General features: G+C 48.7%; 1 protein-coding gene across 3 annotated transcripts in view; it reads right to left on the bottom strand.

The window, feature by feature from the left end:
* Positions 1 to 26,988, bottom strand: part of LOC106982151 (zinc finger protein 77-like) — a 122,162-nt gene extending 95,174 nt beyond the window's left edge. For 2 of the 3 annotated variants that reach the window (XR_008297367.1, XM_053220158.1), the window contains exons 1-4: positions 25,370 to 26,988; positions 7,031 to 7,157; positions 5,603 to 5,783; positions 3,465 to 5,195 (exon numbers count right to left, since the gene is read on the bottom strand). Coding sequence is in view for 2 of the 3 variants with exons in the window: in XM_053220158.1 (XP_053076133.1) it covers positions 3,500 to 5,195; positions 5,603 to 5,783; positions 7,031 to 7,157; positions 25,370 to 25,372 (2,007 nt within the window). In the remaining variant the exon portion in view is untranslated. Of the gene's footprint in view, positions 1 to 2,689; positions 5,196 to 5,602; positions 5,784 to 7,030; positions 7,158 to 25,369 lie in introns of those variants that run through there. The other variant, XM_053220157.1, reaches the window with a different exon arrangement.
* Between the last annotated feature and the right edge of the window lie 627 nt (positions 26,989 to 27,615).

The following is a 27,615-nucleotide window of genomic DNA, read 5'->3' as shown; positions in this document are numbered from 1 at the left end:
TGTTTGGCTCCCCTCCGACACTCTTGAGCTGCAAGACCATTACTCTGGGAGGAGGCCACTACATAAGCAATATTTGGATTTTCACCCATTAGGAGTTAAGTCACTTAAAAAAAATTTTTTTAGGGGCGCCTGGGTGGCTCAGTCGGTTAAGTGTCCGACTTCAGCTCAGGTCACGACCTCGCGCTCCATGAGTTCGAGCCCCGCGTCGGGCTCTGGGCTGATGGCTCAGAGCCTGGAGCCTGCTTCCGATTCTGTGTGTCCCTCTCTCTCTGCCCCTTCCCCGTTCATGCGCTGTCTCTCTCTGTCTCAAAAAATAAATAAACGTTAAAAAAATTAAAAAAAAAATTTTTTTAATGTTTATTTATTTTTTGAGAGAGAGAGACAGAGAGAGAGACCGAGCAGAGGGGCAGAGAGAGAGGGAGACACAGACTCTGAAGCAGGTTCCAGGCTTTCAGCTGTCAACACAGAGCCTGATGCAGGGCTCGAACCCAAAAACTGTGGGATCATGACCTGAGTCAAAGTCGGATGTTCAACTGACTGAGCCACCCAGGCACCCCATGAGTAAGTCATTTTACTGAGAAAATCATGACAGTTGTAGAGGAATTAAAGAAATACAAACCAGAAGGAAAATGTCATAATGTTTACGTACTTAGTACTATCAACCAAGAATATATATTTCAAAAAACTAACACAAGAAGTTAATCTTCTAGAATGGGATATTTTAAAATAACTTCTCAGTTGTGAAACATAAAACATATAATCTTTTTTTTTAATTTTTTTTTAACGTTTATTTATTTTTGAGACAGAGAGAGACAGAGCATGAACAGGGGAGGGTCAGAGAAAGGGAGACACAGAATCTGAAACAGACTCCAGGCTCTGAACTGTCAGCACAGAGCCCAATGCGGGGCTCGAACTCACGGACTGCGAGATCATGACCTGAGCCGAAGTCGGCCACTTAACCGACTGAGCCACCCAGGCGCCCCAAACATATAATCTTAAAGTGTGCAACAGATGTGGAGTGCCGGGGTGGCTCAGTCGGTTAAGCATCCAAGTTCGGCTCAGGTCAAGATCTCGTGGTTTGTGAGTTCAAGCCCCATGTCGGGCTCTGTGCTGACAGCTCAGGGCCTGGAGCCTGCTTCCGATTCCGTGTCTCCCTCTCTCTCTGCCCCTTCTCCACTCACTCTCTTTCTCTCTCAAAAATGAATAAACATTAAAAAAAATTATGCAATAGATTTGAAAACCTTGGTAATGAGACTTCTATGAAGCAATGTAGAAAACCATGTTTGAACAACAACAACAAAAAAACGCACATTGTTTTGAATCACATACATATGAAAAATGACAGAATTAAACAGTGGGAAATCACACATAACAAGAGACAGTCATTAAACATACTGGGTTTCTCTCTTAGCAGTCAGCTACAGGGAAAACTCCCACAAACTGCCAAATACACTCACAGGTGCTAATTCCATGTGGGGGGCCGGGCCCCGGTGCCAGGCTGAGACCGGGTCGAGCAACGTTCCCTGTTGACTTAGCCAACCCGGTGGTTCCCCTTCCCATTTCCTCACTTTCAAGGGCATACGAAAGCCTTGTCAAGGCTGAGAAAGTTAATTCCTGAAGCCTGTGGTCTGCAGGTGTTGGCAGTAATGCTACCTCCCTTTTTCTACCCCGAGTCAGATAGAAACAAACATGGGAACTGTGTTTTGCTAGCAATCTATCAACAAGGTCTTGTGACCCGTTCAGAAAGTTCACAAGGTACACAGAACTAAATGTTTTGGCTGGCAGTGATCATGTGAAACCTGTTTATTCTTAGAACGACCTGATCCATAAGAGTCTTGATATAAAAGATTGTGTACAGCAACAATAAAGCCGTCACTTGGGCCATCAGCCCAGGGGACCCTCCTGTTCCCAAATTTTCTCTTCTCTTTTTTCTTGCATTCCCCTACCCTCAGGACCCTGACCTCGGTGTTTGTCATGTGGTCGCGACAATTCCAATCATGGAAACATCCAGAAAGAAGAAACGCAGGGTCAGCACAGCCTCTCCACAATGCAACCAGGGACAGAGGTTTCCTGCATCTGTGGCTACAGCATTCAATCTGTCAGGGGGGGAGGGAGGCAGGATACAGACCTACCCTGAGAGGGACAAGATGCTTACCACAGAAATCATGTAAAGAAAAAGCATGGAGATGAAGGGGTCACAGGATAAGAGAGCTCGCTAAGCACGACAGCCTGAAGAGACGGCCTCACGGACACAAAGAGTCACAGGGCAACACAAGGATCCGTGGGGACCGGGAAGCCAAGACGATCTGTCACGGGACAGCTCGTGGAAGTCACTGGAACATGCTAACAAGAACTAATGTCAAACTTTTCTTACATGGGGGCTGTTCCAGACGGCAGACCAGAAGCCAGGACAACACGCCGTGACTCGGGCCCACCTGGGTCCCCACGCGTCTGTCCCCTGGCGGCACGGAAGGATGGAGAATCACGGTTCCTCACTGCTGCTCTCCAAGCCCCACACAGCTTCTCTTCTCAGGGCCTTCCTCTCAGAGCCGCACAGAGGAGGACTCTGGGACATACGGCCTCCCGCCTCACAAGGCTCACGACGAAACCCGGCAGAACCAGCCGGACACTAGCTTTCCACTTCAAGCCACAAGGTTTCTCTTCCTTTTTTTTTTTTTAAGTGTATGTATTTACTTTGAGAGAGAGAGAGAGAGAGAGAGAGCGCTATCAGCGCAGAGCCTGACACGAGGCTCAATCCCACGAACCGCAAGCTCATGACCTGAGAGCCGAAATCAAGAGTGGTGCGCTTAACCCACTGAGCCACCCAGGCACCCCCAACAGTTACTCTTCGTAACACAACAGGTCATGACTGATAAACAACTGAGACCAAAGGCAATGAGCGAAGGTCAAACTACAAACACAATCAGAGGAGACTGTCCTCCTCCAGTATCCTTGCACGTTTACTAACGTCCATGGGGAACACAGGTGGGCACACGGCAGCAACAGCACACGTGGAGACACAACTTTCAATAATAAAGACCGCAAGGAGGGGCAGGGCAGAGTCGGGGAGTTCTAGTCTCTGCACCAGAGGACGAGATACACGTACAGACCACTGATCAGCCCTGGGTCCAGAAGACATCATCGTGGAAATGAGACACATTTTATAGAACCGTACAGTCTTTTCATGTCTGAGATAGCAAAATATATTTCATTCAGAAACTGGGGATGTTCAGGAATGTTTTATATTGGGTGTTCATATCAGCAGCATGCAGTGGAAATAAACACAACAGAGATCCCTATTACAGACGAGGCACTTCTGAGGCACAAGCAAATTTATAACAAAAACTGCCGTCCAGCCCTGACGCTTTATGTACAAAATAAATGAGGTGCTATGCCTGAAGGTTCTCCAACATTCTTTACACTCGTACATCACGTTTCTTGCCCGTGTGTCTGACTGGACTTACAATAAGACATGAGGGAAAACAGCGTCATTGTGTATTCAGGGTTTCTCCCCAGTGTGCATCTTCACGTGCGCCCGCAGGTTTGTGGGGTACCTGAAGGCCTTCCCACAGTGCGGACATTCGTAGGGTCTCTCCCCCGTGTGTGTCCTCACGTGCGCCCGCAGGTTTGCGGGATACCTGAAGGCCTTCCCGCACTGCTGGCATTCGTAGGGTCTCTCCCCCGTGTGCGTCCTCACGTGGACCCGCAGGTTTGCGGGACACCTGTAGGCCTTCCCACACTGCTGGCACTCGTAAGGTCTCTCTCCCGTGTGCGTCCTCACATGAGCGCGCAGGTTCACGGGATACCAGAAGGCCTTCCCACACTCCTTACACTCGTAGGGTTTCACTCCGTTGTGCTTTCTCGCATGTACTTGCAGGGAGGAGTGACAACTGAAGGCTTTCCCACAGTGCGGACATTCGTAAGGTCTCTCCTCCGTGTGGGTCTTGACGTGCGCCCGCAGGTTCGCGGGATACCAGAAGGCTTTGCCACACTGCTGGCACTCGTAGGGCTTCTCTTCACGGTGCGTTCTCACGTGCTTCTGCAAGGACGAGGACCAACGGAAGGCCTTCCCGCACTGCGTACACTCGTAACGTTTCTCCAAACTGTGTGCTCTCACGTGACCTTGGAGGGAGGAGTGACGCGTGAAGGCTTTCCCACACTGCTGGCATTCAAAGGGTCTCTCCCCCGTGTGCGACCTCACGTGTTCCTGAAGCGACGTGGAACTACTGTACGCTTTCCCACACTCCTTACACACATAGGGTTTCACCCCACTGTGCATCCTCACGTGCCTCTGGAAGTATCGGGGGTGTCTGAAAGCCTTCCCACACTCCTTACACTCATACGGCCTCTCTTCGCTGTGCGTCCTCACATGCTCCCGGAGGGATAAGGAACAACTATAGGCTTTCTCACATAACGTACACTCATAGGGCTTCACCCCACTGTGCGTTCTCACGTGTCTTCGAAAGTATTTGGGACAACTGAAGGCTTTCCCACACTGCTGACACAGATAAGGTCTCTCTCCAGTGTGCGTCATCAGGTGTCCCTGCAGGGATGCAGGGTACTTGAATGTCTTGCCACACTCCTTACATTCATAGCGTTTCTCTCCAGTGTGTGACCTCATGTGTTCTCGAAAATATGAGAGGCAACTGTAGGTTTTCCCACACTCCATACATTCATAGGGTCTCTCCCCCGTGTGAGTTCTCACATGACGTGTAAGGTAGGAGTGATACAAGAAGGTTTTCCCACACACGTCACACGCGTGGACACTCTGTCCACAGGGACCTCGCACATGCCCCTGAAAGGAAGACGTGCAAGTGAAAGCTTTTCCACATTTCTTGCACTCTAGAGATACTTTACTACTGAGACTCTTCGCGTATGCGTCCGATGCTCTCCCAGCGTCCTGACCTTCATAGGGTTTCTCTACAAGGTCTGCATCCACGTGAGTGCTGAGGCTCGAGACAGAGCTGCAGGCTGGGCCACACTCCTCACCAGGACTAGGTTTGAGTCCTGGGTGAGATCTTCGCAGTTTCTCAAGGAAGGAACCATCTGCGAAGGCTTCTCTACACTTAGCACATTCACAGGATTTGCCTCCAGTGGGATACCCCTCATGCACAGTAAGACTTGTGATCGGGTTCAGGGTTTCTCCACATGGATCTCCTTCAATACGTTCACAGACACTCTCCACCAAAGGACTTCTGTTCAAAATAGGAAGGCACACGGTTAGGGGATGACGCTTGTAAGTGATCTCTTTATTAATGACCTATTGACGTTTGTTAATGATTATCGGATTACTAGTACCCATTTTCAAGGAATGGGCATGTTGGTGGTACCGCCTATACTGCTGTAAAGTGGAAGAAATTACGTGCTCAGGAGAAGGGCCCAGAAATGCCGTCAGGATTTCTTACATGTGGGTTCTCCCGATAAACGTTTTGAACTCAATTATGTTTCTGATGATCAATATCTACATCACATTTATGAAGATATTATATTGTATAATTCCAACTACACAATTACGGGGCTAGGTTTATACTTTTTCTTTAATTCCAAGTTAGTCGATCAATCTGGGAAGATCCCCCTTTCTCCTACGGGGAGAGGCACTCACCTCAAACGCCTCTCCTGGGATTGGGACTGATCACCAATGTTATGAAACACCGGGTTTTCTCGAAAAAGAGCCCAGGGATCATTTCTTGTAAATCTTACTATTTTCTCTTCACTGGATAGTTCATTCTCCAAAATATTCAGCTGAGTCCTTGATCCACAAGTTTTAACTTGAGTGCAACAATCTGCAAGAATTGGGAGCATAATTTAAATTCTTGGGAATGATCTGATGTGTAAAGGTAAGAAAACAGACCATATGCAGATTTCTATTTATATACTGATCCCAAATGTGAATGAAGTTCATCAGAATGAATGGACAGGTGACCAAAGGAAAATTCTCAGGACCCTAGTGATTTGGGGCTTTGGCAATAATGGGGAAAGTGTGTAAAATGGAAGCCCATTCACTTAGAAATACTTCAAAATAGATGGTGACTAATGTGGAAATAGCTATTATCAGAAAAGCAAAGTAGGGGGCGCCTGGGTGGCTCAGTCGGTTGAGTGTCCGACTCTTCATTTCGGCTGAGGTCATGATCTTGAGGTCCTGAGATTGAGCCCCATGTTGGACGCCTTGTTGAACCTGGAGCCTGCTGGGGATTCTCTCTCCCTCTGTCTCTCTGCCCCGCCCCCCCACACTCATGTTCACGCTCTCTCTCTCAAAATAAATACATATTAAAAGGACAAAAAAGAAAAAAGAAAATTAAAGAAAAGAAGGAACTGGGCAAGACACACACATCCACACGCTACCTGTGTAAGAGGTTCACCACATGCATGAGGATGGATGAAAAGTCCAACAGGAAAGCCAGGTAAATGACAACCATCACCCTTCTCAAACAAAGACTGAGTCTTGTTTCTAATGGGTATCTCCAAATGCCATTCTTTTCTCCAGAACCTGGTCCAAACGAGGGTTGCTGGACTGTTCCGAAGGCACAGAGGCCCTCAGTGAAGCCCGCCTGCACTGTCCCAGCTGCCATTGGGAGGGTGGGTGGTGTGTGTGGCTGCTGGTCCTGCCCCTGGAGGACAGCTCGGCAGGAGGGAGGATTTGAAGAGCCAACAAGCAATCTGGAAGACGGGCTGTTTAATTTGGTCTTCAAAGTCACCGAAGATGACGAAGTGTGAGTTTAACTGCAGGATGATTACCATGACACAGGTGTATTAACCAGTGTATCTTCCACAGAGCAGCACTCTCTGCCCCAGAGCAACACTGGAGACCATCCTCACACTGATAAAATTAGAGAGTCTCAGACTTTGATTAACAGCAACAAAACTTTGTGTTCCTGGAAAAGGTATGTGACTCCAGGTAGGCTCCATGAAGGCTTGGACCGTGTCTGTCTCTTCTCCAACGTACTCCCATTCCTCGGCCCCAGCAAAATCGGACAATTGTAAGAAACATCTCTTCCCTAAAAGACTAGTGAAGGTATGGAGCCATCCTTACCCACTGCGGCCAGGTTCCTGCAGGTCTCCAGCATCACATCTCTGTAGAGCTTCCTCTGACCTCGATCCAACAAAGCCCACTCTTCCGGGGTGAAGTACACAGCCACATCCTCAAAGACCACAGAGGCCTGAAACATACCACACACTCTATTGCAGCAAAGCTCCATCATCATCCATGTGTGTGGGAGGATGAAGGGTGACAGGCGGGGAGCTGCACTCCATTCCTAGGACCCCTGAGTCACAACAGAGGGTGATGACAACAGCTGACATGGACTTACACACACCCAATTTACTGGGTTATTTCTACTGAGACACATCTGAGCAGACCAGTACTGTACAGACTGAAAAGTGAGATATTCACTCGGACAACACACATTTCAGAGGACACACGTTTGGCTTGCTCAAAGACGATTATGTGTCATCAGCTCCAAGAACTGGAACCAGAATATCAGGATGCTGTGGACACTCAGATTCCAGGGCTGCTTGATGTGAGGAGCTCTCGCCTTGGAAGGAACAAGGGCAAGAAGCCTGGTGGAGTCCCCTCTCTTCCGACAGAGGCAGACATGACCCTTTCCGCGGATTAGGTGGACTGTGGGCATGGGCAAAGGCCAGGGCCCGGGTGCGTGGCACACCTAGTGTGCAAAACGAGTTCTGGATGCTGAAGAAACTTGGGCGTAAGCAGGGCCTCTGACCCAGTGCCCAGAAGTCAAGGAAAAGGGCACCAAAAGGAACAGTCCCTGAAGGATTGATGGGGACAGATCCAGAGATAGCTTTAACAGAGAAAAAAAAAAACCACGGCTAATTCATAACTTTAAAGGAATAAGGGTTGACACCACGCTCGTGAAACACAGAGTAAAAAAATTATTTTTTTAAAACATCAGAGATTGCTTAAGCAAAAACTATGTTCTCAAAACTTAATGAGAGAAAAAAAAAACCAACCATATCACCTAGAAGAAAGGAAATTCTACTTCAACTGTAGTTGTAACCAGGGTTTGCATATCACACACCTGTTAAGTCTTATATTTCAAACATTTCAAAAATGACAACCATAAAAAATAAGAGACAACAATATAAAGAAAAATAATATGATTAAATAATGGGTAAAGAAAGTGAGTGGACACTTCTCCAAAGATATACAAATGGAAAACAGGTCATGAAAAGATGCTAGACATTCGTCACGCGGGACACGCACCTCGAACTACCAGCAGAGGCCCCTTCGCACCCACCACACTGGCTATAAAGACGCCCCAGGAAGCGCCGGCGAGGACGTGAGCAGGGCGCATTCTCCTTCATTTATCCTGCTGCCGATGTAAGCGGGGGCGGCCGCTTTGGAAGAGTCTGGTGGACCCCCAACATGAGCAACGTGGAGTTCCCACCCAACACGGCAGGTCCGCTCCTCGTATCCACCTGCCCCAGACCCGGGAGGACGAGCGCCATCACACACAAGTGTGCGCACGCGCTCTGCTCTCCGCCGCACGACTCCCGATCGCCCGGGATGAAAACCACCCAGGAGCCGGGCACCTCTTCCAGGCTGAGTAAAGGCGACACGACTGAAGTGGAGTCAGGAGTCCACAGGGGAAGCTCCCGAACCCGCCGCTCAGGGCCAAGGGCAGACAACACGGAGAGACGCACCTACACACCCATAATGCATCACTGCTCATGCAGGAGGAAGGAAGACTATTTCCTCGGGTGGCAACAGCCCAGCCAATGAGAGACAGTCACAACCCAGCCAATGAGAGACAGTCACAACCCAGCCAATGTGAGACAACCACGGCTCAGCCAATGAGAGAGAGCCAGGGCTCAGCCAGTGAGAGAGTCACATCTCAGCCAATGAGAGACGACCACAGTCCAGCCAATGAGAAGCCACTACACATGGAAACCCCAGTTTGCTCAAAAGGACTTCGTGTTTGGGACAGCCCCTCCCAACGGCTCCCTCTCCTCTACAAAAGAGTGTTCCTCCCTTTCTTTTCCAGATTTTCCTGTTCTTTTGCTGGGGCTTCACACGTCCCAAATCATAATTCTCTGCTATTCCCAGACAAGCCATTTTTGGGTTTATTTTTAAGGTCAACAGTGCATCACGATCAGCCTTGTTCATGACAATTAAAATCAACTCGTTCTCTTTAAAGAAAATTGTCCACCTGTAGATACAGAATCCACCCAGGTAGCATCTAAGTCTATGTTTATTAAAGGGCAGAGCCAGTGGGGCGCCTGGGTGGCTCAGTCGGTTGGGCAGCCGACTTCGGCTCAGGTCATGATCTCACGGTCCGTGAGTTCGAGCCCTGCGTCAGGCTCTGTCAGCACAGAGCTGTCAGCACAGAGCCTGGAGCCTGTTTCAGATTCTGTGTCTCCCTCTCTCTGACCCTCCCCCATTCATGCTTTGTCTCTCTCTGTCTCAAACATAAATAAACGTTAAAAAAATTTTAAAAAAATAAAATAAATAAAATATATAAAATAAAATAAAGGGCAGAGCCAGTTATCCTTCCCTTTTCACTAAGAGGACCGGGATAGAATGATAAAATATGTCCACTGCAGATTTAGTTTGGCAAATGGCTCACACACATCCTAGATGAGTTACAAAAATACCACTAAAATTCTTTGTTTTGATTTACTGGTTTATTTTTATTATTTAAAAATTTTTTTTAATGTTTACTTATTTTTAAGAGAGTGAGCATGAGCAGGGGAGGGGCAGAGAGAGAGAGGGAGACCCAAAATCCAAAGCAGGCTCCAGGCTCTGAGCTGTCAGCACAGAGCCTGGTGCAGGGCTTGAACCCACGAACCATGAGATCATGACCTAAGCCAAAGTCAGACGCCTAACCAACTGAGCCACCCAGGCGCCCCATTATTTATTTTTTGAAGTAGAGTCCATGCCCAAGTGGGGCTTGAACTCATGACTCTGAGATCAAGAATAGCACGCTCTACCAACGAAGCCACCCAGGTGCCCCAAAACCACTAAAATTCTTGATTTTCCATTCTGGCAATGCAGGTTCCTAAGCAAAACCAGAAACTAACTAGGTTCTCCTATTCTTGCAAAGGGCCAGGACACTGGAAAAAAGACCACTTGCTACCAGTTTAAGTGCTCCCATACCTGCATCCCTCCAGCCGGCCTTTCCAACGTCCTCCTTCCTCATCCCCAGTGACGGGGCTCTAGGGAACCACAGGGACTCTTCCCAGTCCTCCCTCATAAGCAGCTCAGAGAAACCATTCTCCACATCGGGAATGAATCTCTGTCCTTGTTGACCGGAGAGCTACATTCTTGGTGCCCAACCCCTTGCTGTAAAGTAGCCTCTGCCTGGAAGGCCTAAAACAGTTCCAATGGTGGGGCGGGGGGGAGGCAGCATCTCTAGTGAACGTTAACAGGTTCCTGTCTCTGAACCCACTCCCCTTTGTCTAGACCCTTTGAGAGATAGTTCCTACACCCCTATTCGACAGAGGAAATAATTCCAGAATCTGAAAACAGTAATCGAAATAGCCAACCAAAGGAAATACGTGGCCATTCCACATCTTTCATCCGCTCTATCTCTGACGCACTGTAATGGACCTGGGGTCACTGATCATTTGTCTCTGTTGGATTCCCTACCCTCCTCTTCCTGGGCAAAATCCTTAAGCGATATTGGCAGAATCCACAGTGTATCTCCCATCAAGATGAAAATAGATCTCTCAAAGGACCTCCTTGCAATTAATCAATACCTATAAATAAAGAAACTCTTGGGGCGCCTGGGTGGCTCCGCTGGTTAAGCACCCGACTCGATTTCAGCTGAGGTCATGATCTCACCGTTCGTGAGTTCGCCCTCCACGTTGGCTTCACCCTGACAGCGCGGAGCCTGCTTGGGATTCTCTCTCTCCTTCTCTCTCTACCTCTCCCCACCCCCCTCCCCTGTGTGCACCTGTTCCCTCTCTCTCTTTCAAGATAAATAAACATTAAAAAAATTTTTTTATTAAAAGAAAAAAGCTCTTTAAGGCATCAGGCTCATAATAGAACATTACAAGCCTCAGAGGCCCATCATCCTCTACACTAATCCCTGTAATGACCTGTTTTTACTGGTGTGAAAACCCAACGGCTGAAGATGGAGGTTTGTCTGGAACCTCTGAGCAACATATGCCATTGTTAACCCTCGGTACCCTGTGCTTCCTAACCCCCATAAACTACCGACCCAGTTCCTACTGTATGCAAATTCCAGGAGGAATACATGACTCCCAGTTTTTACCAATAGAATAAAAAATTTGGAGGTGCCTGGGTGGCTCAGTTAAGCGTCCGACTTCGGCTCAGGTCATGATCTCACGGTTCGTTGAGTTCAAGCCCCGCATTGGGGTCTGTGCTGACAGCTCAGAGCCCAGAGCCGGCTTCGGATTCTGTGTCTCTCTCTCTCTGTCTCTGTACCTACCCCACTTGTACTCTGTCTCTCAAAAATGAATTAATGTTAATTTTTTTTTTTTCCCCTGAGTCTGAAAACTGCCAATATTCGATTAGCTGCTTTCAGATCTAGGGTCCTGGTTCAGAACCATCACACAATTTGGAATTCCCACGTCACTTCTGCTTTCCCAGTTGTTACGTGCCAAAACGTTATAAAAGTGACATACCCATGAGGAGATAATCTCCAACGCTTACTCTCTTCATAAATAGGGACTGGAGATGAGAAGTGCCTGACACTGCTGCCCTCTAATCTTTCTTGTTACTCAAATGTCACCTTAACGAGTTTCCATCTGCTATGTGGTTTCCCTATGACGTGGGACATGACGATCAGGAAAGATCCTTCGTGGCACCAAGGAACAAAACCACTAAATATGGAAAACTGACTCTTAATGATGCATTTAAGAAAGGGTCTCTATCAAAAGGGAAATTTGTGAGAATTAATACAGGGAAACCTTGTTAAGAATGGAGTCAGGAGGCCAGCAGGTGGAGTTCTGACACTCTACCATTCATGGTCAACTGCAGACCCAACAACAAGAGGAGGACCCTGCGGTTACAAGTGGGTATCACTTTACTAGAGCAACAGGAGGAAGATTATTTCCCGGTGTGGTGACAGCCCAGCCAATGAGAGAGTCACAGCCCAGCCAATGAGAAGCCGCAATACTTCCGCGTCCAGCTTGCTCCAATGGACTTTTTGTTTACAACGTCCCCCTGCCAAATTCCCGGTTTCCTCTATAAAAGAGCCTCCCCTCTTCTCTGCTCTCTGGCTTGCCTTTGGTCTCGTTGTAGCCTGCTTTTCCGAGTTGCAATTCTCACCTGTTCCAGGATGAACCCATTTTTGCTGGTAAAATTAATGACAGTTTTACTTTGAAGGTTAACAACCCATTTCAAAATGACCACTGTGTATTCAAACAATGGGATATTATTCAGAAATGCGCACAACGAAGTACTGATCCAGGTACTGATTCACAAAATCAATGAACCTCAAGAACATTAACAAACTTCACAACGACAACACAGAGCAGGATATCATTTATACGGAAATGTACAGACTCAGCAAATCAATAGAGAGAAAGATTAAGAAATTGTCTAGAACCCAGGGTAGGGATACACTGGAATGGAGATGACCGCCCACTGATGCAAATTATCTTTATGGAATGATTAAAATGTTTTAAAATGAGAAAGTGAGAATGGTTGAACAGTTCTGTAACTGCAATAAATGCCACCGAATTTCTACTTTAAGCAGATAATCTTCATGGTATGGAACCTACACCTCCATGAAAGCTGTTTTTAAAAAGTCATAGAAGCTAAAAATATATCCTTCTTCATCTTTTGGCATTTGTAATCAAAAACAATAGAAATCAGGCAAATTAAAGGAAGTATGAAAAAGAAACAAAATGACAGTTTCGGAGATTAAGCAGATTGAGGAGATACTACAGGTGTTTTAGAACAGAAGAAAAGGAACGAATGTGTACCAACTGGTAACATACCTGAGATGATGCAAGGGAACAGAGGAGGACGTCCTTGGTCATTAAAGAAATGAATTCCATAGATTCAACTACCCTCCACACTCTAAACGCAAACCTCAAACACTGCGTGAGCCAAGCACCAAGTATTTTAACATTTGTGATTCCCAACTGTAGAAAGGAATCACAGGGCATTACCAACACAGGAAAAGAATAATTTAAATAGTATTAAAACGCAACATGCATACAGGCTAATACTTTTTTCTTAATTCTTTGTTAGTGTTTATTTTTTTTTATTTTTAAGAGAGTGCGAGCGGGGTAGGAGCAGAGAGAGAGGGAGACACAAAATCCGAAGCAGGTTCCAGGCTCCGAGCTGGCAGCACAGAGCCCGACGCGGGGCTCGAACTCGTGAACCGCAAGATCATGACCTGAGCTGAAGTCAGAGGCTTAGCCAACTGAGCCTCCCAGGCGCCCAAGACTGAAGTCTTTTTAGAAGGAAACCTTATACATAAATGTAGAAATAACATTTGACAGCAAAACCAAGGCTATTTTATTCCAGAAATGCAACACGGATTAAACACTGATTCTTCAAGAAGTACAACTTATGCCACTAATGGAAAAAAAGACAAACAAGCCACAGGCTTCCAATCCATACAGGCTGAGGACACGCCTGCCTCATGTCATCACGCATGAGTGACGACTGGCTTACAAACCACATGGAAACATGCACCGTCAGAAAACCTTGCTGTCCACACTAAACCTAGAGCCGACTCCCTATTTGGTGGTGAAATGGGAGATCGGGAACAAGTTGCTGAGGATGCATATGTACACGCCTGTGAGGGCTCAGCCAGCGCTGCAACCGAAAACAAGGAATTGGTGGGGGCGGCCGGGGGGGCTCAGTCGGTTAAGTGTCCGACTCTTGATTTCGGCTCAGGTCATGATCTCGCCGTTCATGGGTTGGATCCCCACGTTCAGGCTTTCTGCTGTCAGTGCGGAGCCTGTTTCGGATCCTCTGTCTCCCTCTCTCTCTGCCCCTCATGCTCTCTCTCTCAAAAATCAAACATTAAAAAAATAATAATAAATCTGCCAAATGCATTTGAGGAGAAGGGCTGGTTCCCATTTAAAACCTGTCCCCGCTGCATGTACCAGGATGGGAACGAAAGGTGCCTTCACAGGTTACTTTGCATGGTTGGAGACAAAGAGTTTAATAAATCCCTCTTTATCTCCTCCTCTGCACTTTTAGCTGTTAGATAAGTGAGGTTTTCTAAATGGATTCACATGAAACCACATTTCAAGTCTTATTTCTTGTCTGAGTCTTTTCAAGCATCCAAATGTGCTTCTCACCCGGAGCTACCGGTAATGATAGACGTAGAAATCTCTCTACTGCTCAAGTGCAGTACACGCTTGATGTTTTATAATCGTTTAGAGAGCAAACTAACAATGTAGTTTCACCTAAGGAGAATATTGTAACCGAAAAACATTTTTTCCTTTACTCCTAACTCAAATGAGTGTGTAGCTCGCGCCCGAAAAGAATAGAAAGATTATCACAGAAACGGATTTTTAGTTTGCAGGAGGCAAACTCATAAAAATGAATCTCAGGGTACAATGAGTCACTAGAAGCGAGCAGTTGAAAATTAAGTGTTAAAAAGACTTTCTAACATTAGCCTTTATAACTGCTATTAAACTAATTTTCCTTAAGTCCTAAATATGTCTCATGAAGCGTATAAAGTAACTTAATGGAAAACCTACAAAACGTCATTCCGTGACACCACAACACAATGAAATAAATGAAGAGATGCTGTGTGTCTTCCAAAATGAGACCATAATATCAACTCTCCCAAAACATCAAGAGATTTAAAAAAAAATCCCATTAAATCTGCAATCAGGTTTGTCTGTGGCTTTGTTATGGGATTTATTTCTGTTCTCTTTGAACTTAAGATTTTGTTTTAAGTCATCTCTCTGTCCAACGTGCAACTCCAACTTACAACCCCAAGATCAAGAGTCACATGCTCTACTGACTGAGCCAGTCAGGCGCCCCAAAGGGCACTGTTTCTCATATTGAAATGTAACACAAATTTCTCAGAATACGGGAAATATGTTACAGAACTGGTGGGATTTTGCCCAATAGAAATCAGTTTTTAAAGTACATGAATATGAAAACATGAGAAAACTCTGTTTAGAATTGAGTGGGGAAACCAGCAGGGGAAGCTCTCAAGCCCTAAACCTCACCATCAAGAACAGGACTTTGCAAGTCTACATGAAGTATATTACTGTCCCAGGAGTAGGAAGGAAGGGTTTTCCTGCCCTAGCAACAGTCCAGCCAATGAGAGACAATCACAGTCCAGCCAATGAGAAGCCACTACACTGGATTCCCGTAGTTTGCTCCAATCGTTGTTTAGTTTCCCACAGCCCCTCCCAATGTCCCCTCTCCTCTAGAAAAGAGCGTTCCTCCCTTTGTTCTTCCGTTTCTTCTCCAGACTTGCCTGTGGTTTTGCTGGGGCTGGCGTGTCCCAAATTATAATTCTCTGCTATTCCCAGGTAATCCCATTTTCGCTGAAAAATAACTGGCAGTTTTAATTTTTTTAATTTTTTTTTGAGAGAGAGAGAGAGTATACGCAGGGGAGGGGGGAGAGGGAGACACAGAATCCAAAGCAGCTTCCAGGCTCTGAGCTGTCAGCACAGAGCCCAACAGGGTGCCAAACCCTTGAACCACGAGATCACAATCTGAGTTCAACAGACTGAGCCACCAAGGCACCCCTGACGGTTTCATTGTTAAGGTTAACGTTAGTGATCCCAGAGAAGACCCCAACCACTCCAGGCTGGCGAGCAAACAGGTGCAGGTCCCACAGAGCCCAATGAGCTGTTTTCTCCCCAACCCTGAAGCAGAGGTTAAGTTTTGTGCTGGGATCAGAGCCCCACTCCCTGGGTCTGCGCTCTCCTGTGTCTGTGCTCTCGGGGGATTATTCGGAACCTGTTTTAGGGGCTTGTCCTTTCTCAGAGAACTCATTTTTGTTCCAACTGCTTTCCAGAACTGGACTATTCCTCTTGGAACCATGCCTGTTGGAAATGCGCTGGCCCTTCGTCTGATTTCTTCTGGAACAAGGCTACTCCTGTAGAGACCAGTGTCTATAAACTTTTTTTCTGGTCTAGAGAAAACTGCCAAGAAATGGATTCCAGTTATCAAAGCGCATGGAGGGGGGACCCAACTGGGACCCTGGCCAATCTTAGGTTTAAAAACCATGGTGCGTCCTTGTGCATTTCTAACAAAATGAGCAACTGAACAAATATAATTTACAACTACAAGGGCCTTTATGGGGAACTTTCGATCTCCCCAAACTTGTCTTATTGAATATTGTTAGGGAAAAAAATTAAAACTTAAGAAGGTAGGAAAGAAGAAAAGGAAAAGAAAAGGAAGGAAAAGAAAAGGAAAGGAAAGGAAAGAAAAGGAAGGAAAAGAAAAGAGAAAAGGAAAAGAAAAAAATTAGGAAGTCATGAATCCAGCAAACTGAATTTGATACAGATTTTATTCAGTACCTCGAGACTTGCAAATATTTTCAGGATCTAAGTGTACCTCTTTGCAAAAGACTATTTAAATTGAACCAAGGCAAACAACTGAAATATGACAAATGGCTTCCGAAGGGTCTTTCTCTCCTGCCCCGGCTTCACTCTACACCCAGGACCTGATTCCAACCACTTCCCTCGACATGCTCTGAACTTCCCTTTTCTTCTGAACCTGCCCTTGATCCCTCCTTACCTCAACCTGTTAACCCAGCCTCTTTAAGGTAAAGCATCTCAAGATTTGAAACCCCATGTTTCTCATGTTCCCTGGACTAAGGCAGAAGTTTCCAGAAGTGCCCGGGAACGCCCATAAGCTCGCTGAAGAACATAACACAGCTATTCAACTCACCAACATGGTTTCCCAGATTTAGAGCAATTAGTCCACATGCGTGTTGCTGGGGCCCAGGCCACACATGGGATGAAATTAACCCGAGAGAGACAGACGCCCATTTCTGGAAAGATGCTTATGACACTGGCTGGAAATCCCCGCCAAGCAATTAAGGTACTTTTTTTTTTTTTTTTTATACGTTTTTTTTCTTTGCAAGTAGTCTCTACACCCAATGTGGGGGCTTGAACCTACAGCTCTGAAATCAAGAGTCACACACTCCAACAAGTGAACCAGCCAGGTGCCCCAACAGTAGCTTTTCTGAAGACTGGACGAACACAAAATTCAGGTTTCCACTCAAAAGCCTGATGAATCTGTACGTGGCTATTACAATGGACTCCAACTGTCTTTTTTTTTTTAATTAATTAATTTTATTTTTAAATTTACACCCAAGTTAGTTACCATATAGTGCTATAATGATTTCCAGAGCAGATTCCAGTGATTCATCCCCTAGGTATATCACCCAGTGCTCATCCCAACAAGTGTCCTCCCTAATGCCCCTCGTCCATTTAGCCCATCCCGCCCACCCACAACTGCTCCAGCAACCCTCAGTTTGTTCTCTGTATTTAGGAGCCTCTTATGTTTTGTCCCCTTCCTTGTTTTTATATTATCTTTGCGTCCTTTCCCTTATGTTCATCTGTTTTGTATCTTTCATTCCTCATAGGAGTGAAGTCATATGATATTTCTCTTTCTCTGATTAATTTCGCTTAGCATAATACCCTCCAGTTCCATCCAGGTAGTTGCAAATGGCAAGATTTCATTCTTTTTGATTGCCGACTAATACTCCATCATGTATATATACCACATCTTTATCCATCTGTCCATCGATGGACATTTGGGCTCTTTCCATACTTTGGCTCTTGTCGATAGTGCTGCTATCAACATGGGGGTGCATGTGCCCCTTGGAAACAGCATACCTGTATCCCCTGGATAACGACCTAGTAGTGCAATTGTTGGATCATAGGGCAGTGCTATTTTTAACTTTGAGGAACCTCCATACTGTTTCCCAGAGTGGCCGCACCAGTTTGCATTCCCACCAGCAGTGCAAAAGGGTTCCTCTTCCTCCGCATCTTCGCCAACATCTGTTGTTGCCCGAGTTGTTTATTTTAGACTTCTGGTCTTTCTTCACATGTGGAATCCACCAGGCAGCATTTAATGGGCTGGACTGGAATCTTTCTTTTTAGTTAAAAGCACCAGGATGGGCTGGGAAACCTCCTCCCCTGCATATTTAGTTATTTTGACAAACTAGGCCACTGACACCCCACATGAAAGAGAGCTAAAATTCTTCATTTTCACCTCGGGAAACTGAAGCCTTCTTCTATAAGGGGCGCCTGGGTGGCTCAGTTGGTTGAGCATCCAGCTTCAGCTCAAGTCATGATTTCATGGTTTGTGGGTTTGAGCCCCGTGTCGGGTTCCGGGCTGACAGCTCAGAGCCTGGAGCCTGTTTCAAATTCTGTGTCTCCCTCTCTCTGCCCTCCCCCACTCACACTCTGTGTCTCTAAAAATAAACAAACATTTTTTAAAAAACCACCAAATACCTCCTAGTTTGCACTATTATTGCCAACATCCAGGACATGTGAGGGAAGGTTATCAGCAGCCTGAATGCTCCAGGTGGGAGCCCTCCTCCTGGCCCCTCCCAAACCCTCCTCATGCCCAACGGCTGGGCTCTAAGGACCCAAATTCCCTCTTGATCAGCTTGGAGAAACCACTCTCCAGATGGGGAGGGACTCTCTCTGTGCCGCCTGACACGGGACCTACACTGTGAAGCAGGTCCCGCCACTGAGAGCTCACAGGGCTCCAACAGTGGGGTCTCTAATGAACCTGCACAGGTTCCTGCCTCTGAACCTGCCCCCTTGTGTCTAGTCCCGTGTGACAGACACACCATTTTCACGTTAGTTCCTCCACGTCTAGTCATTCAGTGCACGGATCCTCAGAAGGGATCACACTGGAATTTCATTCTCCCACAAAGGGAAAGTAATTCTAGAACTGGATGAAGGTACTCAAAATACCTAACCAGAGGATGAAATGCCCCTTGAACATCTTTTTTTTTTTTTTTTTTTTTGGACAGGGGAGGAGCAGAGAGAGGGAGACACAGAATCCGAAGCAGGCCCCAAGCTCTGAGCTGTCAGCACAGAGCCCAACGCGGGGCTCGAACTCACAAACGGCGAGATCACAACCTGAGCTGATGTTAGATGCTCAACCACTCAACCGACTGAGCCACCCACGCACCCCTGAACATCTTTTATTTAACCCTTGGCACGCCATCATTCCCAACCTCCAACACTACTGACATCCATTCCCACGGAAAGCAGCTTTTTGATATAACTACCCTATGCAGTGCATTTTCATATTCCAGTAGGGATGACCCATGTGTCTGCTTTGATTTGAAAGAAATAGAAACACACCAGGGCACTCACGCCCAGGGCGGCACAGGCTTTCTTGCTTTTCTTGATCCTCAAAAGCTGGTCTGGATGATGGAAAATTGTTGAAGGCTCTGCTCTCTGATGATATGTAGACGGTTTCGGTCTCTGCTCCCCTTCTCAGACCTCTTCCCAGGAAGCCCGAATCCACCTGTTACACCTTTTGGCCTTGAAAGGACAAAATGTCTCTAAAGAAATATTGCAGGTTGCTCAAACTCAGGATCGATACGTAGGGCGCCTGATCCTGGACCCACGTGAAACCCCTTGTGACTGCTTAGCACGGACGCGGCACCTTCCGACTCCCCGTGCCAACAGGGAGCGCCTCTCACTGACGCACAGGTTCCATGCTTTACTGACGACTCTTATTTACAAATTGAAAATGGCAAATATCATGCTGGGGATGCGACTGCAAGTCCCTTGAGGTCACTGAGCAGCACTTTACCTTTGGGCTACTTCGGCTCAACATGCTGAACAACTGGCCCTTCCTCTGGCCTTGTACCTTCGCCAAGGGTAAAACCAAAAATGTTTATAAGGCCAGGCGCCATGCCTGTAAGGGAGCTCATGACCTTGGACTATTATAGAGACAAGATGTCCTGACCCACATGGGAACCAATTAAAAATGGCTCCTCTGTCCCAATTTGATGAGATGCCCTACTTGAACTGACTTCTCTGGCATTACGAAGGGTCCTGGCTCCGGATCTGACTCCCTGGAGGCCAACAGAAGCCATTTTTGCTGATATTTTTTTCCAAACAAAAACAAACTCGAAAACAAAAAAATGAAAAGCAACTCGAGAAAACCGAGAGGCAAACCTCTGTCCTGGACCAAAGGGATGTTCTTCCCAAATAATACTTTAGAGAATTGCCAAGAGATACCCAACAACCGGCCCCATGAAGGATGAGCAATATTGGAAATGTAGTAACCGTGACTTCAGTAAAAAGGGACAACTCTGGTTTGGCCCAAATAACAATCTGGCCCCGCCAGAGATGCTCCGACAGCCAAAACTCACCACTACACATGCATGAAACCACTGGCCCTAAACAACATAATATGTTCAATCCCAAGACTCATAAATCCACAGAAAGTGCCTACTCCCTGGTCCCACCTGTCCACGCACAACCCAGGGAAGTCTGTTAACACGAGCGGATTTCACACAGCTCCCTCTCTCACGGACATGAATACGGTTTAGGCATGGCTCACATGTTATCTCACGGGACAGAACCTTCTCTTGTAGATACCCCACTGCTTATCCCGTGGCTGCAGTGCTGTGAGAACTTGCGATCCCTACCTGGGGAACACACCTCTAACGTCACAGGGATCCAGGAACCCAGTTTACCAGGCAGGTGCTTCAACAGGTCTGTTCTGTTCAGCCCGTTTTACACCTTCGCTGTGAGTACCGTGCCCCATATGCAGGCTCAGTTGAACACACTAGTGGCACTGGTGACACTCAATGGACACACTGTGTAGAGACCCCCTGACACACACACACACACACACACACACACACACAACCACCATGTCCAAAAGCACTGAGGTTGGTCCTTCGAAATCTCACATCCACCCTCCAGAGCCTTCAGCCTCCCACCCTGATATATCACAGCACGTCCAGTGCAGCGGCCGCTGCCCCTTTGACCCTCACGTAGAGGTCCATGTTGGAAAAGAGAGATCACCTGACAGTTTTATTTTTAAATTTTTTTTTCAACGTTTATTTATTTTTGAGACCGAGAGAGACAGAGCATGAACAGGGCAGGGGGAGAGAGAGAGGGAGACACAGAATCTGAAACAGGCTGCAGGCTCTGAGCGGTCAGCACAGAGCCCGACGCGGGGCTCGAACTCACGGGCCGTGAGATCATGACCTGAGCCGAAGTCGGACGCTTAACTGATCGAGCCACCCAGGCGCCCCAGTTTTATGTTTAAAGTCAACAGAATTAGGGGCACCTGGGTGGCTCAGTCAGTTGACCGTCTAACTTCAGCTCAGGCCATGATCTCCCAGTTTGTGGGTTTGAGCCCCGCATCGGGCGCTGAGCTGACAATGCAGAGCCTGCTTCAGATTCTGTCTCCCTCTCTCTCTGCCCCTCTCCTGCGCATGCACTCTCTCTAAAACATAACAGTAAAAAAAAATGTTCAAGTTATCAGTTATTAGAACACTTGGCATTAACAGGAAGAAAAACACCCTGATGGGCAAAGGGAATGTACAGATACGTGCCCCTGATTTAGGCTGGTGGATATACACCCAGCAGGTGCCCTAGGACAGCAGCAGAGACAGGGACACTGGGACACACGGGGCCAGGGAAGACTGGTTTTCTAAAGGGTAAAGAGAATCATCAGTGTCATGGACAGTAACTGAGTCCTGTGGATTTAACTGTCGTGGAAACAAGTGGAACACACAGAAAGTTCCAGCACGTATGATTATGACCTGAGCAACAGAGGAGTTTTCTCACAGAACAAAAGATGGTCATCTACACAGGAAAAGACCGGGAAGTTCAACTCTACTAACAACGTGAAGGATCCATCCACGCAGACAACACAGAGAAATGATACACCCTGACCTGGAGAAAACACAGCAGGCAGAAATGAAACAGACACATGTCCCCAGGACGTGAAGGAAACAGAAGATCAGGAAGCAGACACGTGAGATACAGGAGACAACACGCTGGAAATGCTTCCACAGAAGAGGGAACCCACACGTGAGAAATGCTCAGCCCTGGAGGAATCAGATAAACCAACGTGTGACGTCCAGGAGACCCCATGTCACACGCTCGAGCTGGACGCCATGAAGTCGCAAGTGACGGGACCCAAAACCGACATGTGGTTCACACTCTGCACCCAGTTCCTGCTAACATGTAACTTACGAGCTACAATATGCAATGTCCCCCCAGCGCAAAGGACTTACGAGGCACTTACCCTGGAGACAAGACCACACTGCCGGCAGCAGCAAAGCCCACAAAAGGAAAACATGAACTGGAGACCCCCACGCCCCACCATCCCGGGACGGAGGGCTTCACCGGACACACTGAGCCGCAAGCACCCGCCCGAGAGACACAGACGAGCCCTGGGCAGCCACACATCACCGGTGGCACTGCTGACATTCCCCTCTCACACCGCAACAGAGATCAGGTCGAGTGACACCTGCTGGGGGGTGACGACACGGAAAGCTGCCAGCACAAAGAGGTATGGCCAAGGGACAAAAGTCCTAAGTGTCACCCACACTGGATTCCCAGGGCAGCGAGAGCCTCTCCAGGAACAACGGGCCGAGCACCAGAGCAGGAGCCACTCAGATTGGTCACCCGCGGCGCCCACACCACACATGACACCCCAGTGCAGAGGGTGACACCCAGTCCCCCCATGAGCGCCAAGCTCTCCCTGCTGACACCGGTCCTCTGGGATGGAAGGAGGGGACCAGAGACCCCTGGGGACTGGACTCTGAGCTCCACACGCCCTGAACCTCCTCCTCTGGGGCCACAATTCTCACCAGAGAGGAAACCCTCCCAGTTTAGGATCTGAACCCTACACGCTCTATGTTCATGACCCTTCCAACGGCACTTGACCCCGAGGAGCCTTCCCTCAGTCTGACCTGCACAGACTTCCTGTTTCCACAGATCCCACTTAACCCCACAACCCCTTGGACGATGCCAACACCGGTCCTCGGGAGACACCCCAGGGCGGCCCCAGCCCCTTCCCCACTGGTCCCCACCGATCCGGGGGGCTGGAGGCCACCTGCAGGCGAGCGAGACCCCACCGCACCTTCCCTCGCCTCCCACCAGGCCCAGCTGTGGGGGTGGCCGGTCCCCAGCCCAGAGGAGGCCCCAGCTTCCAGCAACCTGGGTCATCCGAATGACACGGGGACCCCAAGCTGCTGTGTGGACAACCAGGTGCAGCATCACGGCTTCCACCCTGAGGTCAAGGCCACAGTGGGAGGGGCGGCTCTAGGGCTCCTGTGTGGTTTCACAAGAATGGAAGCTGTTTATCCCTTTCAGAGAACAGGGACCTGGTACCGTTAGAATTGAACCCGTCTCAGTTCACAGAATTTGTGTGCGTCTCTGACACCGGCAATTCCCAGGGGACAGATCAGGAAGACAGTTTTCCACCTCTGGACCCTGCGTGGAACCGTCACCAGCATTTGGATGAATCCTCTGATGCATGACTCCACCCACCTGGCATGAAGGCGTGGAGCCCCCAACCCTCATGGAGAAGGACAGTTCTGTCCTGAGACGCTTTTCCCCAGGGGACGCTCTCTGGATAAAGCCCCCAGTAACCCGGGTCAGCAGGGACAGGAACGACCTGACACACTTACCACCCTCTGCCCTGAAGGGGAAGAAAGGAGGCAGAAAGAACTCGGGCATTTTACACCTGCTCAACGCGAGGCTGGCGGAGGACAGAGCCATCCGTGCTGAGCTGGACAGGGTGACAGGTCCTGCTCAAAGGTGACATGCAGACGCCTACCTGAGCCCTGTGCTCCCAGGAAAACCTCAGTGGAAGGGAAAGGCACTCCCTCCCCCACCCTGTCGGGGTCTAGAAAACAGCAGGCTGCATGAGGGCCCCTCCCCCATCAGACCAGGAGACTCACAGGACGTCCCCCTGTTCACCCACGACAGGGCCGCGCGCAGACCCCCCACACCCACACTTCGTGCCTCATCTGTGATCAGCTCAGCTGCTTGTCCCCGTGGCCAAGGGGCACAAAATGCTGGCTGGTCCCGCTTTGCTTTGGCTTCTCTCCTTCCTCCAGACCCCTGAACGTGGGCTTGCTCTCAGGCTGAGCCACACTCAGCCCCTCCTGGGGACAGGGGGACAGGCTGGCCTCAGGGAATCCCAACGTCAGCACCACACCTGCTCATGCCTGGTTTCTTTCCTCCTCTCCTTTTACACGACTCTTGAGACACTCGCAGGTCTTATACTCAGTGTCCTCCCTGTCGACGTAGTCCCTGTCCATAATGCAACAGCCCCCCCAGCTCCCCCCCGCCCAGCCCTTGCCCCTAATGCAACAGCCCCCCCAACCCCCTGCCTGGCCCCTGCCTCTAGTGCAACAGTCCCCTCCCTCCCAGCCTTTGCAATCATTCTTCTCAATACCTGTTCTCTCCTCCTCAATTCGGATTCTTCATTTGACACTGGTCTGACCAACTGTCGGCCACCGCCCCTTTCCTACCCAAAGTTTATCCAGGCCACTGTCCTTCCCACAGGCCCCTGCCATTGCCTCCCCATCGGCACCTGGTCAGAACAAGCACTGAGTTGCCCACCTGAGCAAAGAAACCTCCGAGCACAGAGAGCCCGTTCCTGTCCAAACACCTTTCGGTCACTGCTCCTCATACAGAAAGCCTGTTTCTGAGTATTGGAGGTGCTGGGAGTGGGGGGTGAGGGGAGTCTCCGAACCCAGTGTCCTCTGCAGCGGTCTTCGGAATGTTAAAAACAAGACAACAGAGCCAAAATGGAGTCCCTCATACTAAGCTCCTTGTCACCAGACCAAGAGTTAACTTAATTGCAGTTTCGGCCTCTCCCAGAAATGGAATCTTAAACCAGTCAATCAGGAACGACCTGGTCAGCACTAGTGAGGTCGCCGGGCTGCTAGACCCCTGCCCTCCCGGAAGGAAAGGTGACCTCCCACCATCCATCCACTTTTTGTCTAATAGAACTTCCTGTCCCCACTCCTCCTGCCTGTGAGCCTTTCATTTTGTGCAGCTCCTCCGAGCTCCCTTGTATCCGCGAGATGGCATGCTGCCCGATTCATGAATCATTGAATAAAGCCAATTACTCAGCTGAATTTTGTTTTTTAGCAAGAACAAAGTCTCCTTAACCAAGTATGGATTTGATTTTATCTGTCAGGTGGGGGGCGGGGGTCTTCCACCTCAGCCACCCCCACTTGCCCCCGAGCCCTTGATCGCCGGCGCTGGGGTCCTCCCACCCTCGCTTCGGACCCCCGCCCAAGGACGACCCGGGTGGGGACCGGGAAGAGGAGGAAAGGGCAGGACGCTGCAGCCCCACTCCCGGCCGAGGGCACAGGCTCGGATTAGGACCCCCAGGGGCGGTGCCACCTGGGCCGGGGCCCCCTCCAGCCGGTTCCGGCCGGTTCGAACCAGCCCCTCGGGGCTCCGCCCAAACCCGCGCACTCACCATCTCGCAGCCCGCTCCGGACTGTCCCGGCGTCCAGGCAAGCGGCTGTACGACACCGACCGCGAGACCGAGCTAGACGCCGCGCGAGGCAGGTGCGCTCAGACGCAGGGCAGCAGGGCAGCGAGGGACTCGCCTCTGGAGCGCGCCCGCCCCCCGTCCTGATTGGACGGCGCTACGGGACCATGCGTCCTGATTGGTTCGTCTTCCGGACCCCGCCCCCTCAGAGACCGGGCCTGCGGTTGCCCACCCACAGTGCCTCCGCGCCTCCGCACCGCCCCTGCCCCCCCTGATTGGACAATCCTCCCAGACCCTGCCCCTTGCGTCCTGAGTGACAGGTCGTTCGGACACACGTGTCTGGCCAGCGTGGGCTTAGAGCTGAGACCGCTCCCTGCGGTTGGACCTCCGGCGCCTGCAGCTCGGCCACCCATCCTGCCTACGTCTTCCTCCTGGACCGTGAGATCCTGACTCAGTTTCCCTGCGGAGCGCCCCTTGTCAGGAGCTTGGACAGGAGGGGACGGACGGGAGGGGCCGGTGAGCCCTAGGGTCAAGGGTTGGCGCGGGGGCGAGGTCAAGAGCGGATCTGTGACTTTTGTTTAAGAACAAAGATCCTCCTGGCGCCTGGGTGGCTCCGTGGCTTCAACCTCCGACTTGGGCTCAGGTCATGATCTGGCTGTTCGTGAGTTCGAGTACCTTGTCGGGCTCAGTGTTGACAGCTCGGAGCCTGGAGCCTGCTTCAGATTCTGTGTCTGCCACTCTCTATCCCTACCCTGCTCAAGCTCTGTCTCTCTCTCTCTCAAAAATAAACAAACACTTAAAATATATATATTAAAAAAGAACAAAGATCCTCAACAGTAAGGGCAGAGCCAGGGTCCGTGGGTTTTGACCTGTGACCTTTCACGCTAGGAGGCCCCGCCTCCTCTCCCGTCCCCCACCTCTGGGACTTGAGGTCAGTCAACCTCACCCCTCAGCACAGCCACAGGGGTGGGATGTTGGAATTCTCAGACCTGCATTTTACTCTTTTCAGCCAAAAAGCCCACAAGACTGTAAAGCAACCCAAAGCGTTTATTTGGGGTCTTAGGGCTTGCAATCCGGAGAGCCAGAGTCAAAATACAAAGTGTGCTCCGAAATGCTAACAAGGAGAGCAGGCTTATAAAGGCAAAAAAAATACAAGGTTACATAAGTTGTTTTGAAAGAATTATGATTGGTGCTGGCAGAGTTTAAACTGACTGTCTAATGCACGATTGGCTACTTGGCTAACAGGCATTACAGGATCTCTATTTCGGTCCCCAGTAGGAGGAAGTGTTCCAGGAGGAGGTGGAGTTGCAATTGACAAAAGTCAAAAGTTCACGGTGTTCTGAAAATTGAAACAGGGGACGTGCGTAGTCCCTGCTTCCTGAATGTCCTTCCGACTGTATTTTGAGTGACTCTTTTAGGGCTACCTTCTTCATTGAGTCGTCTTTCACACTCTGCAAGGAAATGTTTTTCAGATCTCTAGCGAATTTTGTACAATTAAAGGCTACGATATCCTGAAGGCAACTGACTTCCTATTTCAACTGATTTAAAAGTAACAAAAGCTGGAAAAAGTGAAATGAAATAAAAGCACGAAAAGCTGAAATAAACTTATGTTGGACCCGAAACACTAAATACATCAGCAGCGTTTAATAGGACTGCTCATTTCAAAAATAACCCCCCCCCCCCCAGCGTTGGATAGAAAAGTGTAAACTCCAGCAGCATTGACCCTGTTACTTACAAACATAATTATAAAAATTAATTTTCTCTGTTTTGCAAAAAGGTATTATTCACTTTCATAAAAAGGAGTGTCCAGGGTGTTAAGAAATAAAATTCATCTCAGCACATCTGAATATGTAATTTGGCTTTATTTCACGATTCATGAATCAGACTACATCTCATCTTCCAAAGGAGCTCTGAGGAACCACACAAAATAGAAGCCTTTCTTAAGAAGAAGGGGATGGGGGAAAGAAGTTTCTAGCAAAGGCTGGATTGTTTCAGGCAAGGTCACCTTCCTTTGGTGGAAAGTGTGTGTATCAGGCAGGTTATCTCACTGGTGCTGACCAGCAATTCCAGACTGACCGGTGAAGTTCACGTTCCTCAAGAGAGGCCAAAACCGCAATTAGATTAAGTATTAAATCTCTCGGTGCTGATGTGGGACTTAGCACCAGTGACTCCATTTGAGATCTGCTGTTTCTTTTTTAAGAAGAGGAACATAGGGGCGCCTGGGTGGCTCA

The sequence above is a fragment of the Acinonyx jubatus genome, chromosome A2, assembly GCF_027475565.1.
Source record: "Acinonyx jubatus isolate Ajub_Pintada_27869175 chromosome A2, VMU_Ajub_asm_v1.0, whole genome shotgun sequence".
Classification (NCBI taxonomy): domain Eukaryota; kingdom Metazoa; phylum Chordata; class Mammalia; order Carnivora; family Felidae; genus Acinonyx; species Acinonyx jubatus.
Note: the sequence above shows the minus strand (reverse complement) of the source record. Positions and strands in the feature narration are given on the sequence as shown.